We start from the raw sequence: 13,334 nt of genomic DNA, 5'->3' as shown, positions 1-13,334 counted from the left end.
ACTTCGTAGGCAACGGACAGTAAGCTGATCGGTCTATAATTTTTCAAGTCTTTGGCGTCCCCTTTCTTATGGATTAGGATTATGTTAGCGTGCTTCCAAGATTGCGGTACGCTCGTAGTCATGAAGCATTGCGTATACTGGGTGGCCAGTTTTTCTAGAACAATCTGCCCACCATCCTTCAACAAATCTCATGTTACCTGATCCTCCCTAGCTGCATGCCTTCCCCCTTTGCATAGCTCCCGAAGCTTTCTTTACTTCTTCCGGCGTTACCTGTGGGATTTCAAATTCCTCTAGACTATTCTCTCTTCCATTATCGTCGTGGATGTCATTGGTACTGTATAAATCTCTATAAAACTCTTCAGCCACTTGAACTAGCTCATCCATATTAGTAATGATATTGCCGGCTTTGTATCTTAACACATACACCTGATTCTTGCCAATTCCTAGTTTCTTCACTGCTTTTAGGCTTCCTCCGTTCCTGAGAGCATGTTCAATTCTATCAATATTATATTTCCTTATGTCAGCTGCCTTACGCTTGTTGATTAACTTGGAAAGTTCTGCCAGTTCTATTCTAGCTGTAGGGTCAGAAACTTTCATACATTGGCGTTTCTTGATCAGATCTTTCGTCTCCTGCGATAGCTTACTGGTATCCTGTCTAACGGAGTTACCACCGACTTCTACTGCACACTCCTTAATGATGCCCATAAGATTGTCGTTCATTCTTTTAACACTAAGGTGCTCTTCCTGAGTTAAAGCCGAATACCTGTCCTGTAGCTTGATCCAGAATTCCTCTATTTTCCCTCTTACCGCTAACTCATTGATTTGCTTCTTGTGTACCAGTTTCTTCCGTTCCCTCCTCAAGTCTAGGCTAATTCGAGCTCGTGCCATCCTATGGTCAGTGCAGCGCACCTTGCCGAGCACGTCCACATATTGTAGGATGCCAGGGTCAGCGCAGAGTATAAAGTCTATTTCATTTCTAATCTCGTCATTCGGGCTCCTCCACGTCCACTTTCGGCTATTCCGCTTGCGGAAGAAGGTATTCATTATCCGCATAGTATTCTGTTCTGCAAAGTCTACTACTAACTCTCCCCTGCTATACCTAGTGCATATGCCACATTCCCCCATTGCCTTGTCTCCAGCCTGCTTCTTGCCTACCTTGGCATTGAAGTCGCCCATCAGTATAGTGTATTTCGTTTTGACTTTACCCATCGCCGATTCCACGTTTTCATAGAAGCTTTCGACTTCCTGGTCATCATGACTGCATGTAGGGGCGTAGACCTGTACGACCTTCAATTTGTACCTCTTATTAAGTTTCACAACACGACCTGCCATCCTCTCGTTAATGGTATAGAATTCCTGTATGTTACCAGCTATATTCTTATTCGTCAGGAATCCGGCTCCTAGTTCTCGTCTCTCCGCTAAGCCCCGGTAGCACAGGACGTACCCGCTTTTTAGCACTGTATATGCTTCATTTGTCCTCCTAACTTCACTGAGCCCTATTATATCCCATTTACTGCCCTATAATTCCTCCAATAGCACTGCTAGACTAGCCTCACTAGATAACGTTCTAGCGTTCAACGTTGCAAGGTTCAGATTCCAATGGTGGCCTGTCCGGATCCAGGGATTCTTAGCACCCTCTGCTGCGTCACAGGTCTGACCGCCGTCGTGGTCAGTTGCTTCGCAGCTGCTGGGGACTGAGGGCTGTGGTTTGATTGTTGTATTCATATAGGAGGTTGTGGCCGAGTACTGCACCAGGGTGGCCAATCCTGCTCTGGTGAGGGAGTGCGTTACCGGTTCTGGTCACCGGGATCAGGCCGCACTCCAGGCCTGTTTATGCAATTTTATCAACACGCGGATTTTTTTTTTAATCCGGTGGAAAATCCGGCTGCTAATCTCACAGGTGCTACTACGTCTCTCGGCTTTCGACCAAAATCTGCTACTTCCCACTTTCGCTGCGTCCAGCCTACAGATTTCTCAAGCCGCTGATGACCTAGTGTATTTAACTGCTGCAAATCTTGTATCTGTTCATTGCTGCCATTTCTTTTTCAACCTCTTGCCGTTTTTACTCACGCTCTTGGCGTTCTTGCTTAATTGATTCCTGTTCCTGTCTTTTTCTTAGAATTCGTTTACCTAGTTTTTCGATGAGTTTCAAATCATTGCCACGTTGCAGAATGATCTTACGAATTTCCGTTTCCGTCAAGTCCTCCTCTACATCTACCTCGACCTCTTCACACAACCACAACAGGTCAGCTTTCGTCAAACACAATATGACCATAGTCGCTACTTTAAGCTTTGGCTCTGCTGTCACACAATACTTGTTGCGATACTCACGCAAATCATAATACAAGTAAATGATCCCAGCGAATCAAATCTACACACACCGAGAAATTGAAGCCTGGTAAATCTTACAGCCAAAACCAAACGCTTACCCACTGAAGCAGCACCATATCACCAGTCCTTTTCCGCCGTATCCAGTCAGTTGCAAGAGGTGGTCAATCTCAAGTCGCCTCCAAATTGATCAGGATACCGGTCGGTCACCATGTGCCAAAGTCCGTGAGCTGCTGTTGCTGTCTACGAGTCGTAGGCCGATCTACGAGTCATAGGCCGATCTCACCGCTGCCATTCAGTTGTCAGGAGCTGTCGGACGATCCCACCGCTGCCACCAGTTGTCGGAGTTGTAGAGGTTGATCCCACCGCTGGCATACAGTTGTAATGGTTGTAGGTCGTAGGGAGGAACTTGGGGGGACAAGACTAGGCGAGCAGGATTTATTTACAGATATTTACATTAGAACAAGAGATACATTCGACAGTCTAGCGTGACTCCCGAATGGAGCACGCAAGACGAAGCATACAGCATGCGAGCACGAAGCTCCAAACACACTGCTTGTCGAGCACGAGCACACTCTAGCAGTCGACAAACAGCTGCTTATAAACACTCCGTGCTCCCTAGATCCCTAGGTGAGGGAACAGTTCGACCAGTCCTCGAAGCCGAGCCGCCCTTGAGCGGGAGGGATTACACAAACACGTACGCACTTTGGATTTCCAGAACCCGAGTAGAGTGCGTCCTCGTAGCCAGATGGTCACGCCTGACCCCAGCCGGCGCCTCTAAATTCCAGAGCTGCCTTTCTCCTGTAGTCGCCACGAGTGTCAGCAGACTGCGACGAATCCTGGGGCCCGGGGAAAACGTACCGCAAAGCACCCTTTTGTTAGGGAAGCTCTTCTTGCTGCAGAGAGACCATGAAGACCCGGGAAATCAAGCAACAGTAGACGGGGCGCCAAACGTGGTCCGCCCTGCTGCCGTCGCCGATTCTCCGAACGAGGCGCATGGTGGATTAACGCTGCCGTAGTCTCCAGTCCTCCGAAGGAAGTTCATGGTCGGTTAGCCCTGTCGTCGTCGCTGGTTGTCTGAAGGGCGCCACCACCCGCGGGTCGATCGAAGCACCTGCAGTGGGCTGAGATAGTTTTGCAGAGCAATACCCCTGCAGGCCGATCCTAACAATTGTTACATAAAAACGGTGCATGTATGGAGCAGTTTTTATTGCATACATGTCAAAAATGATAGTGATCTACTGAGTAATATGATAGTAGGATTCATACCTTGCAACGCCAAAAAAAGAATGCTTGTATGAAAAGAAAAATTGTTCGCCGCACAGACAGTCGTAAACTTATAAAGGGCAAACGCTTCCATCGCTTCCCATGTGCATCGTTGCTTCCCATTGGCTTCCCATGTGTAAAACTCAAAAGTTATGAAGGAAAGCGGAACAAATAATTATTTGGGCGAACGCCGAGTCAGAGGCACAACACTTCAAAGTGCATATGGTTCAAAAAAAGTCAGAGACACACGCTCGCCAGAGCCCTTAACGAAGCTACCATATCCTGTTCCGGGGACGAGCTGGTTGCCAAGCTCATGGAGAAATACCTTCCCATAAAGCATGGCGACGAGGAAGACCGGTTTGCCGACTACCTCGGACCAGCCCGTCCGGAATTGGACGAAGACTTCACCGTGGGGGAAATTAGGCAAGCCATTTTCGCGCTCAAGGGGAAGTGTGCGCCAGGTGCCGACAGAATCACCAACTAGATGCTGCGGAACCTTGACGACGGTTCGATCGCATACCTCACCGAGAAGATCAATGAGACGTGGAAAAACGGCAGCGTCCCAGAGCAATGGAAGAGCGCCAACGTCGTCCTGATCCCCAAACCCGGCAAGGCTCCGAACGTGGACAACCTCCGACCGATCTCTCTCACCTCCTGCGTTGGGAAAGTGGCGGAGCACGTCGTCCTCAACAGACTAAACACATATCTCGAAGAGAACAACATCTATACTCACAACATGATTGGCTTTCGTGCCGGCCTCTCGTCGCAGGACGCCATGAAGATGATCAAACATCAAATCATCGATGGCAGTACCAGAGACACCAGGGCCCTGCTCGGACTCGACCTCGAGAAAGCGTTTGACAACGTTCTCCACGAATACATTCTGGCCTCCGTGGCAGACCTCAAGCTGGGCCCCAGACTATATAACTACGTCCGTTCGTTCCTGACGGGGAGGAAAGCGAGGCTGCGGATCGGCAACTTTGTCTCCGACGAGGTGCTCCTGGGCGCACGGGGCACGCCGCAAGGCTCGGTCATTTCGCCTGCTCTCTTCAACATCTGCATGATCGGCCTCTCGAGGAATCTGGCCCAAGTTGAAGGAATCAAACACACCATCTACGCAGACGACATCACCATCTGGTGCACCGGCGGTAGCGAAGGGCAAGTGGAAAGCGCCATGCAAGAGGCGGTAGACGTCACGGAGCAGTACCTGCTACCCACCGGACTCAGATGTTCCCCGACCAAATCTGAGCTTCTCCTTTATAGAAAAGAAAAAGGCCGCAGACCCAAGGGCTGGAAACCGGTCTCGGAAAGTGACATTCACCTGTTCACTCGCAGCGGTGACCCGATACCCAGGGTCGACACCATCAGAGTCCTGGGTATGTTCATAGAATCACGCGGCGGCAACGGCACTGCGCTACGCAAGATAATTGCGAAAACCGACAATGCTTTTCGCCTCGTCCGAAGGGTCTCGAACAGACATCGTGGCCACAAGGAGGACAACCTGCTTCGGCTCATCAACGCCTTTGTGCTGTGTCACTTCACCTACACGGTGGCCATGCACAACTGGCTCAGAGCCGAGCGGGAAAAGCTTAATGCCCTCATTAGAAAATTCTTCAAGAGAGCCCTCGGGCTGCCCGTCAGAACGCATACAGAGGACCTCCTTCGGCTCGGCATACACAACACCATGGAGGAGATAGCCGAGGCTCAGGAACGGGCCCAGCTAACTCGGCTGTCCACCACGCCAGCCGGCAGGCGTATCCTCGAGGAGATTGGACTCGCACCAACCAAGAACTTGGCTGAAGACACCCAAATCCCCAGAGAAATAGGGGAGAAGATCGTGGTCGCCCCTTTGCCCCGCAACGTTCATCCCGTTCACAACGCAGGTCGTCGCAAGGCAAGAGCATTTAATATACTAAAGCAAATAAACAAAGACAAAATCGCAGCAAGCTTCGTGGACGCAGCTGCATACCGAGACGGCAAGGCTTTTGCGGTTTCTGTCATTGACACGCTGGGCAAAGTCATCAACTGTGCTTCCGTCCGGACGACGAACCCAGAGGTGGCCGAGCAAGTGGCCATTGCACTCGCCATGCAAGACGGTCGGAGAGACAGGGTGTATAGCGATTCGAAAGCCGCCATCAGGGCATTCCAGAAAGGCCGGGTAGCCCGGCAGGTAGTTCAAATTCTGAAAGGCGCCAAACAGGGCAACACCTCCATGCACTCGATCGTTTGGTTCCCTGCACACGTCGGGGCGATTGAGGGGGTTCCTCTGAACCTCAACGAGTCTGCCCACGAGGCTGCGCGTGGCTTTACCGACCGCGCTGCCCTCGGATCGGGCGACTCTCTCCCCGGACACAGAGACGCTCCTCTCACACACAACGAAATCACGAAATTCTTTTACTTAGAGAGAAGGGTTTTCCCCCCGCCTCACTCCAAGCTAAGCAGGCCGCAGGCGGTCACACTAAGACTTCTGCAAACGAACTCGTACCCAAATCCGGCGTCCCTTAATAGCATATATCCAGAGATTTATCGAACTTGTTCTTGCGTCGCCTGTGGTGAGGTAGCTACGTTGCCTCATATGCTCTGGGAGTGCGGGTCGCTGGGCCCGAAGTTCACCAAGGAGGAGTGGGACGCGCTCCTGCGAAGTCCTGTCTTTGAGGATCAAATCCTGGCCGTCCAGCGCGCCCGCGATCGGGCCGGCAGACTAGATCTGTCAGTCCCGTCGTGGGATTAGCCGGGTGCGCGTTTTATCGCGCTTTGCTGGACCAAATAAAAGTTTATTCACTCACTCACTCACTCACTCACTCAAAAATAATGCGAACGCGAAGAAAAAAAAAAAACACGATCATGACGCGAACAGATAGAAAAAAAGTTTGCGACATGTTTTACATGCGCTAAATGTACAGTGCACTGCTGGATTGTGATTAATTTAACAAACTTTCTGGCTTGCAAAAATTATAAAAATCCTCTTGCAGCTTTGCCTACAACTACTAAGAGAAGTGCAGTGCTTTCCTCGCAAAGAATGGCGTGTTTCGAAAGCGCGGTCTTCCGACGCTGTCTTCGGCGTACTACGTCCTTTTTCCTTCGGGGATTGCAAACAACGCCAGTCCCTTTTCCCGCCTGCTGCTCCATTGAAAAGCACAGCAACCAGGCATTCTTCCGGCAAACGAAGCTCACCTAACTTGCAAAAGGCACGTGCGCCGTGCGATCAACACGTGGTCCGCGAATGGCGGCCGGAAATAAAAGTAAGAAATGGCTCAAACAAGATTCATGACGTCTCCTTGACGTGATGGTCAGCTGATAGGGCGGTTTGGCGCGCTGCAGCCAATCAGCGCACGGGTAGCGCAGGTGCGGTGACAGCCAGGAGGAAAAACAGGAGGACAGCGGCGCGAGTGAGGGTGTGGCGGCAAAGAAGTAAGAGTGGCGCTACTTTCCAGAACAGAGGGGTTTGGTGACATGCTTTTATCTTGCCGCCGCCGCTCCTGCGAGAAGCATGCGAGGAGGCAGGAGAGAAGGTGCACGTCACCCAGTTGGTTGAGCGCCGTCGCGTGGTATTTCTTGCGCCCTTCTCCCTATTTTTTTTTCCGCGGCGAGGCTTTCGCAAGGGGTTTCGGATCTTTTTAAGGCGAAAGCCTTTAGTGGCTCATACTCGCGGCGTCCGACCGTCCGTCCGCGCCCTTTTTAGATATTACAGGAGCCTGTGACAACGTAGACCGCAACATTTTGTGGGATATTCTGGAAGAGGGAGGCTTAGGTGACGATTGTCTACAGTTTTTGAGAGATATTTACCTAGAAATAACCGTTTGCGTTGAATGGGAAGGGATGTGGAGCGACGAGAAAGTTCATATCAACAAGGGACTGAGGCAGGGGTGCCCTTTATCCCCACTGCTGTTTATGATGTACATGGTGAGGATGGAGAGGGCGCTAGAAGGAAGTAATATCAGTTTTAATCTCTCATGCAAACAGGCGGGTACAGTAGTAGAGCAGCAGCTTCCAGGTTTATTTTATGCGGACGATATTGTGTTGCTAGCTAACAAGCAAAGTGATTTACAACGTCTGGCTAATATCTGTGGTCAGGAAGGCAACAATTTAGGTTTGAAATTTAGTGTTAGAAAATCAGGTGTTAAGGTATTCAATGAAAACAGTGAACAGACAGTGGCGATACAGGGCCAGGAAATACCTCGGGTAACAGAATATAAATCCGTTGGTAAATGGATAAACGAAGGCAATAGAAATATGGAAACACAGGAAAAAAACAATAACAGTGAAGGGGAAGAGAAATGCAGCCATAATGAAGCACATAGCGCTATGGGGATATAATAGGTACGAGGTGCTCCGAGGTATGTGGAAAGGTTTAAAGGTTCCAGGACTTACTTTTGGAAATGCGGTTGTTTGCTTTAAATCAGGGGTACAATCAGGACCCGATGTGAACGAAAGGTCAGTGGGTCGCGTCGCATTGGGCGCTCACGGGAAGACTACAAACGAAGCTGTGCAGGGTGATATGGGCTGGACTAGTTGTGAAGTGAGGGAAGCTCGCAGTAAAATTGAGTATGAAGAACGACTGAGGAATATGGAAGAAAGTAAATGGGCTGGGAGTGTGTTGAGGTATCTAGCCGTACAGGAAACACGTTGATTCACAGTGGAGGAAAATGACTAGAAAGCTTGCCAGCAAGTATGCGGCCTGTAGTGTGGGCAACACAGCAACAAAGAACGTCAAACAGAAAGTCAGAGAGGCCGAAATATTCTCATGGGTGGCGGCAATGGAAAAGAAACCTACCACGAGTAACTACTTAAGAGGAAAAAACAAAATCAGGAAAGAAACAATTTATGATAACTCAAAGGGAAGCTCATGACTTTTCGAAGCGAGACCGGGATGCCTTAGAACACGCACCTATAAAGCGAGATAGAAGAAGGAAGACGCATGTGCTTGCTGCGGTAAAGTTAGGGAAACTATGGAGCATGTTTTATTAGAATGTGAAGACGTCTGCCCAGCGGCCGATTTAGACCCCACTGGGCTCCTAGAAGCCCTTGGGTTCAGCGAGAGCAGTCGAAAAATAAACATGTCCGCAGTAGGGATTAGTAAGCGGCGATTGGAAGATCGGTGGAATAAAAGTAAGGAAACGACAAAAAACGGAGACGTACAAAAGCACAGTTCGCAATAGGGGATCAGAAAATTTGGTTGTGTGAGTTCATAGTATTTTATTTCTTTTTTATTGTTTAACCTAGGTAGGACATTATGCAGTATAATAGCAAGAGCTTGGTGGCGCAACCCACCGCCCCGTTCCAAAGGGAACGCTCATGACATCCATCCGTAGCAACGGCGCCAACATGCGCTCCTCGCCACTCTTCTCGAGCGAAAATGGCGCGGATGCACGGCGCGAGGGCCCACGTGATGCTATTAGGCCAATAGCGACGTGGCGTCGTATTCAGCCAGAGCAAGCGAGGAGGAGGCGGCATTCTTCAAAGCGTGGCACTACTTTACGAAGTTTAAGGGGCTTTAGGATGAAACTTGTCGTGCGGACGTCTATTGGCCTCGAGCTCCACCACTGGAAAAGCTGGCGCCACCGTCGGCGTGACGTGCTAGGAGGGATCACGTGGACAAAGCGGCCGCGTCGGCTGCTTCGAGAGCGCCGAAGCGAGCTGAAAACGAGAGTTTAAATTCCCTCATACGCTGCGGTCCTCATTTAGTGGCGAGACTTTCCCGCTTCGAGTGTCTCCCTTACAACGCTTGAAAGCACTGGAACAGGTGGAACAGGTGGGCTGAGGAGGGTTCGAAAATGTGTCCTTGTGTTGTGCCTTGTTGAAGGCAAATACACAGTGGTCCGCATAAAAGCATCGGTGCTTTCGCGGACTACAGGTTACTACTTGTGGTGCATACAAGAAATGTAATTTTGCTATTGTACATTTATTTTTTCTCCCTTCCTATTGTTCCTCTGTTCTTAGAGCACAAGACTGCGATTTCGGCCAGAGCACTGGCCAGTCCCGCTCAAAAGCGTCATTGCTTTGGCGGGCTGAGAAAATATTTGACTGTATGTTTTATGTCCTAATAAAGAAGAAGAAGAAGAAGGTAGTGGCTGCCTTTGAAGGCGCGCAACATGGTAGACTACTGCTCGGTGCCGCAGTGCCGGACGTACGCGACGGAGCCCCGTGTCAGCCTTATTCACACGTAGCCGCAGGACAAGAAGCTGCGTGAAGCTTGGCTCGCGAAACATAAAACCGGCAAACAGTCATCGGCTACAACTCGGGTATGCAACAAGCACAGACGCGAGGAAAATTTCTGCTACGGCGCCGGGTCTGCGATGTTCGGAAAACGCGCGCTTACATGGAGCGAAAACGGGCTTGTAAAAGTCGAAGGGTAACCGCCTGCGCCCTGCATAAGGCGAGGTGCGGGAGGGGGAATACCCGTCTTGACAGATAGTAGTGTGTGGTGATTTCGTTATACGTAAGCAAGGGTTCCCCGCGGGGCAGGGGGACTGCTGAGGCGGCGCGGTCAGTGAGTCCTCGCGCGGCCTCGTGTGCGCCCTCGTTAGGGTTAGAGGGAGAACCCTCAATCGGCCCCAAGTGAGCGGGAAACCAAGTGAGAGAATGCGGAGAGATACTTTTGGCGCTTTGGAGAATGCGGAGGGCCTGGGGGGAGACCATACCGGTTTGGTAGGCCTTAATGGCTGCCTTGGAATCCCTATATATTGCCTCTCTGCGACCATCGAGCACAGCCAGCGCGATTGCAACCTGTTCGGCTACCACGGGCCTCGAAGTGCGTACCGTGGCGCAGCAAATCAGCCCTGAATTGGAGTCTACGATGGAGACGGCGAATGCCTCTTGTTGGACATATGCCGCAGCATCCACGAAGCTTGCCTCAATGTGGTTATTGCGGACACGCTCGAGTAGAGCTGTACCCCTGGCTCGACGTCTGCCGACGTTGTTTGCGGGGTGCATATTGCGGGGAAGGGGCGCGATGTGCAGTTGAGATCTGATGTCGCTGAGAATCCGCACGGCGTCAGGGCACTGGTCGACAGGATTGAGGCCCATCTCGTCGAGTATTTTGCGGCCCGTCGGGGTGCCGGATAGCCACAACAGGTTTTCGGTGTGGGTGCTTGCAGGTAAGCCGAGGGCAAGCTTAAAGACTTTTATGATGAGTGAATTGAGCTTGTTCCTCTCTGCAACATGCTAATTATGCATGGCCGCCGAGTATGAAAGGTGGCAGAGAACAAAAGCATGTATAATGCGGATGAGATTGTCTTCCTTGATTCCCCGGTGCCTGTTGGTGATCCTCCGAATGAGGCCGAGAGCACTCTCCGTCTTGGCGGCGATCTTTCTGAGTTCAATTCCATTGGAACCGTTAGACCCGATATACATCCCCAATATTCTGAGCGAGTCCACTCTGGGCACCGGAGACCCGTCACCAGTGAATAGCCGTATTTCGCTTTCGGACGCCGGTTTCCAATCACGATGGCCGCCGCCTCTGGGTCTTTTCTTGTAGAGAAGTAGGTCAGATTTTGATGGAGAACATCTGAGCCCAGTGGGGAGGAGGAAGCGCTCGGTCGCATCGATGGCGCTCTGCATGGCGGCTTCAACTTGGCCATCGCTCCCACCGACGCACCAGATGGTGATGTCATCTGCGTAGATGGTATGGTTGATTCCTTGAATCTTCGCGAGCTCCTTAGAAAGCCCGATCATTGCGATGTTAAATAATGTTGGCGAGATGACTGAGCCCTGAGGCGTGCCGCGTGAACCGAGGGTGATTTCTTGCGAAAGGTATCCTTCGATCTTGAGCTTGGCAGTTCTCTGGCTAAGGGAGGATCGGACGAAGTCGTAGGCCCTCTTCCCGAGCCCGAGGCCGGCAATAGACTGGAGAATGAACTCGTGTGAGATATTGTCGAACGCCTTCGGCAGGTCTAATCCAAGGATGGCTCTGGTATCTCCCGTGCTCCGGTCGATGATCTGATGCTTTATCAGCTTCATGGCGTCCTGTGTCGAGAGGCCGGCTCTGAAACCAATCATATTGTGGGTGTACATGCTATTGGCCTCGATGTGCACCTTGAGCCGGTTGAGCAGGGCATGCTCTGCCACCTTACCGACACAGGACGTCAGGGATATTGGTCTTAGATTCTCTATTCCTTGTGCTTTACCTGGTTTGGGGATGAGTATCGTGCAGGTCGCCTTCCACTGTGTGGGGACCTGTCCACTGCGCCAGACTTCATTAATCCTTTCAGTGAGAAAGTTGATCGACTCATCATCGAGATTCCTCAGCATCCTGTTAGTGACGCCATCTGGGCCAGGGACAGATTTGACGTTGAGTGAGGAGAGGACATCTCGGATCTCGGCCGCGGTAAAGTCCTGGTCCAACTCCGGCACCGCACACCCCGCGTAGTCCGGGAACTGGGTAGGGGCAGAGCTATGGTCATCACAACGGCACATAGAGAACACATAAATGAGGGAAGACATTATAGCGAGGACTTAGGCGATCACATGGAAGAACATACGGACGCGCACCCTCTACGCGATCGCCCGTTTGCGCTACTATGTCTATACCAACTAGCCCAGCGATCAGTCTACTTATAAAAGAGGTGTGATGGTTTACCAGCTTAACTCCTGAAGCCGAAGTCACTGCTCTGTTGTAAACTTTGGACGCTTGTGCATGTGTGTGCGTGCATATCGTGAACTTTTCTTTCTCTCCTTCGTCTCATCTATCACTCCCCCTTCCTCAGTGCAGGGTAGCCAACCGGTCTCAGCCTGATTAACCTCCTTTCCTTTCCACTGTCACTCAACTCCTCCTCCTCGCGCGCTACTGCCGGCTACCCCTGTGTACGTGGTTCACTTTGTGCTGCTTTCTCTATCTCTCCCCTTACGCTCTCTTAATCTCTTTTTATCCGCGTAACACCTTCCACTCGTGTAGGGTAGCCAACCAGAAGTACCTCCGATTAAACTCCTTCACTTTATGTACATAACGTCTCTTTGTACGTTGCAGGCAGTACTATAACGGTCATTTACAATTTATTTCCTGCGTAGTGCTTCTCTGCATCGCATTCCAGCTCCATGTCAAGACAAATAGCGTTGTGCAATCCAGGTGGCCCCCACCGTGTACCTGTTGCACAAGCAGTGGCCGGACGTCGCGGGAGCGTGGACCGTGTTTCCCCTGATCAAACGGTAAGCGGTGCATCGCGCACTGATTAGGTTCGTGAACGAAGAGAATGCAGTAGTCAACAGCAAGTGCCGCAGTCAGGGGTGTGTTTGGGTGTCGAGCGCCCTCCTAAGTTTTATTAGATTGCCGTGGTAGCAGAGAGGAACAGCTTACGAGGAGGCTGAAACCAGATTTGTAAGTACGACTGGTCCGACCATACGTCAGTGTGGACTGGCTTCAAAGGGACGATCGACCGTACCCTGCTTCATGACTGCTACTCATTAGTCATGACATCTAGCAATTGAAAGGACAGCCACTGGTGAAATTACCTCGAAAAATTTATTGTGAGTAACCTGAAGAGGATTCGGAGATTGTTAATTTTCCGCTTCAGGCACCAAGTGCGAAAGAGATTGTGATACCAATTTACGGCGGTCAAACTGGGGCGAAAGCGCTGTGCCTGCTTCTCTGGATTGTATGGGTTGCCGAGATCAACGACGCTGTATGTTATGCCTTTACTTCGATTTCGAACTCGCTTGAATGTCTTAGCAGTTGCATACCTAGTTCTCATGTGCAAAAAAAAAGAAGAAAGAAGGAAAGGAGCGGATATATATATATATATATA

General features: G+C 50.7%; 1 protein-coding gene across 1 annotated transcript in view; it reads left to right on the top strand.

The window, feature by feature from the left end:
- The window catches only part of LOC142576333 (beta-1,3-glucosyltransferase), a 61,614-nt gene that overhangs the window by 14,329 nt on the left and 33,951 nt on the right, over positions 1–13,334 (top strand). The window contains exon 3 of the mRNA XM_075686424.1: positions 12,659–12,738. Within this exon, the coding sequence (XP_075542539.1) occupies positions 12,659–12,738 (80 nt within the window). The remainder of the gene's footprint in view (positions 1–12,658; positions 12,739–13,334) is intronic.

This window comes from Dermacentor variabilis, chromosome 3 (assembly GCF_050947875.1).
Source record: "Dermacentor variabilis isolate Ectoservices chromosome 3, ASM5094787v1, whole genome shotgun sequence".
Classification (NCBI taxonomy): domain Eukaryota; kingdom Metazoa; phylum Arthropoda; class Arachnida; order Ixodida; family Ixodidae; genus Dermacentor; species Dermacentor variabilis.
This window is presented reverse-complemented; position numbering and strand designations above follow the sequence as displayed.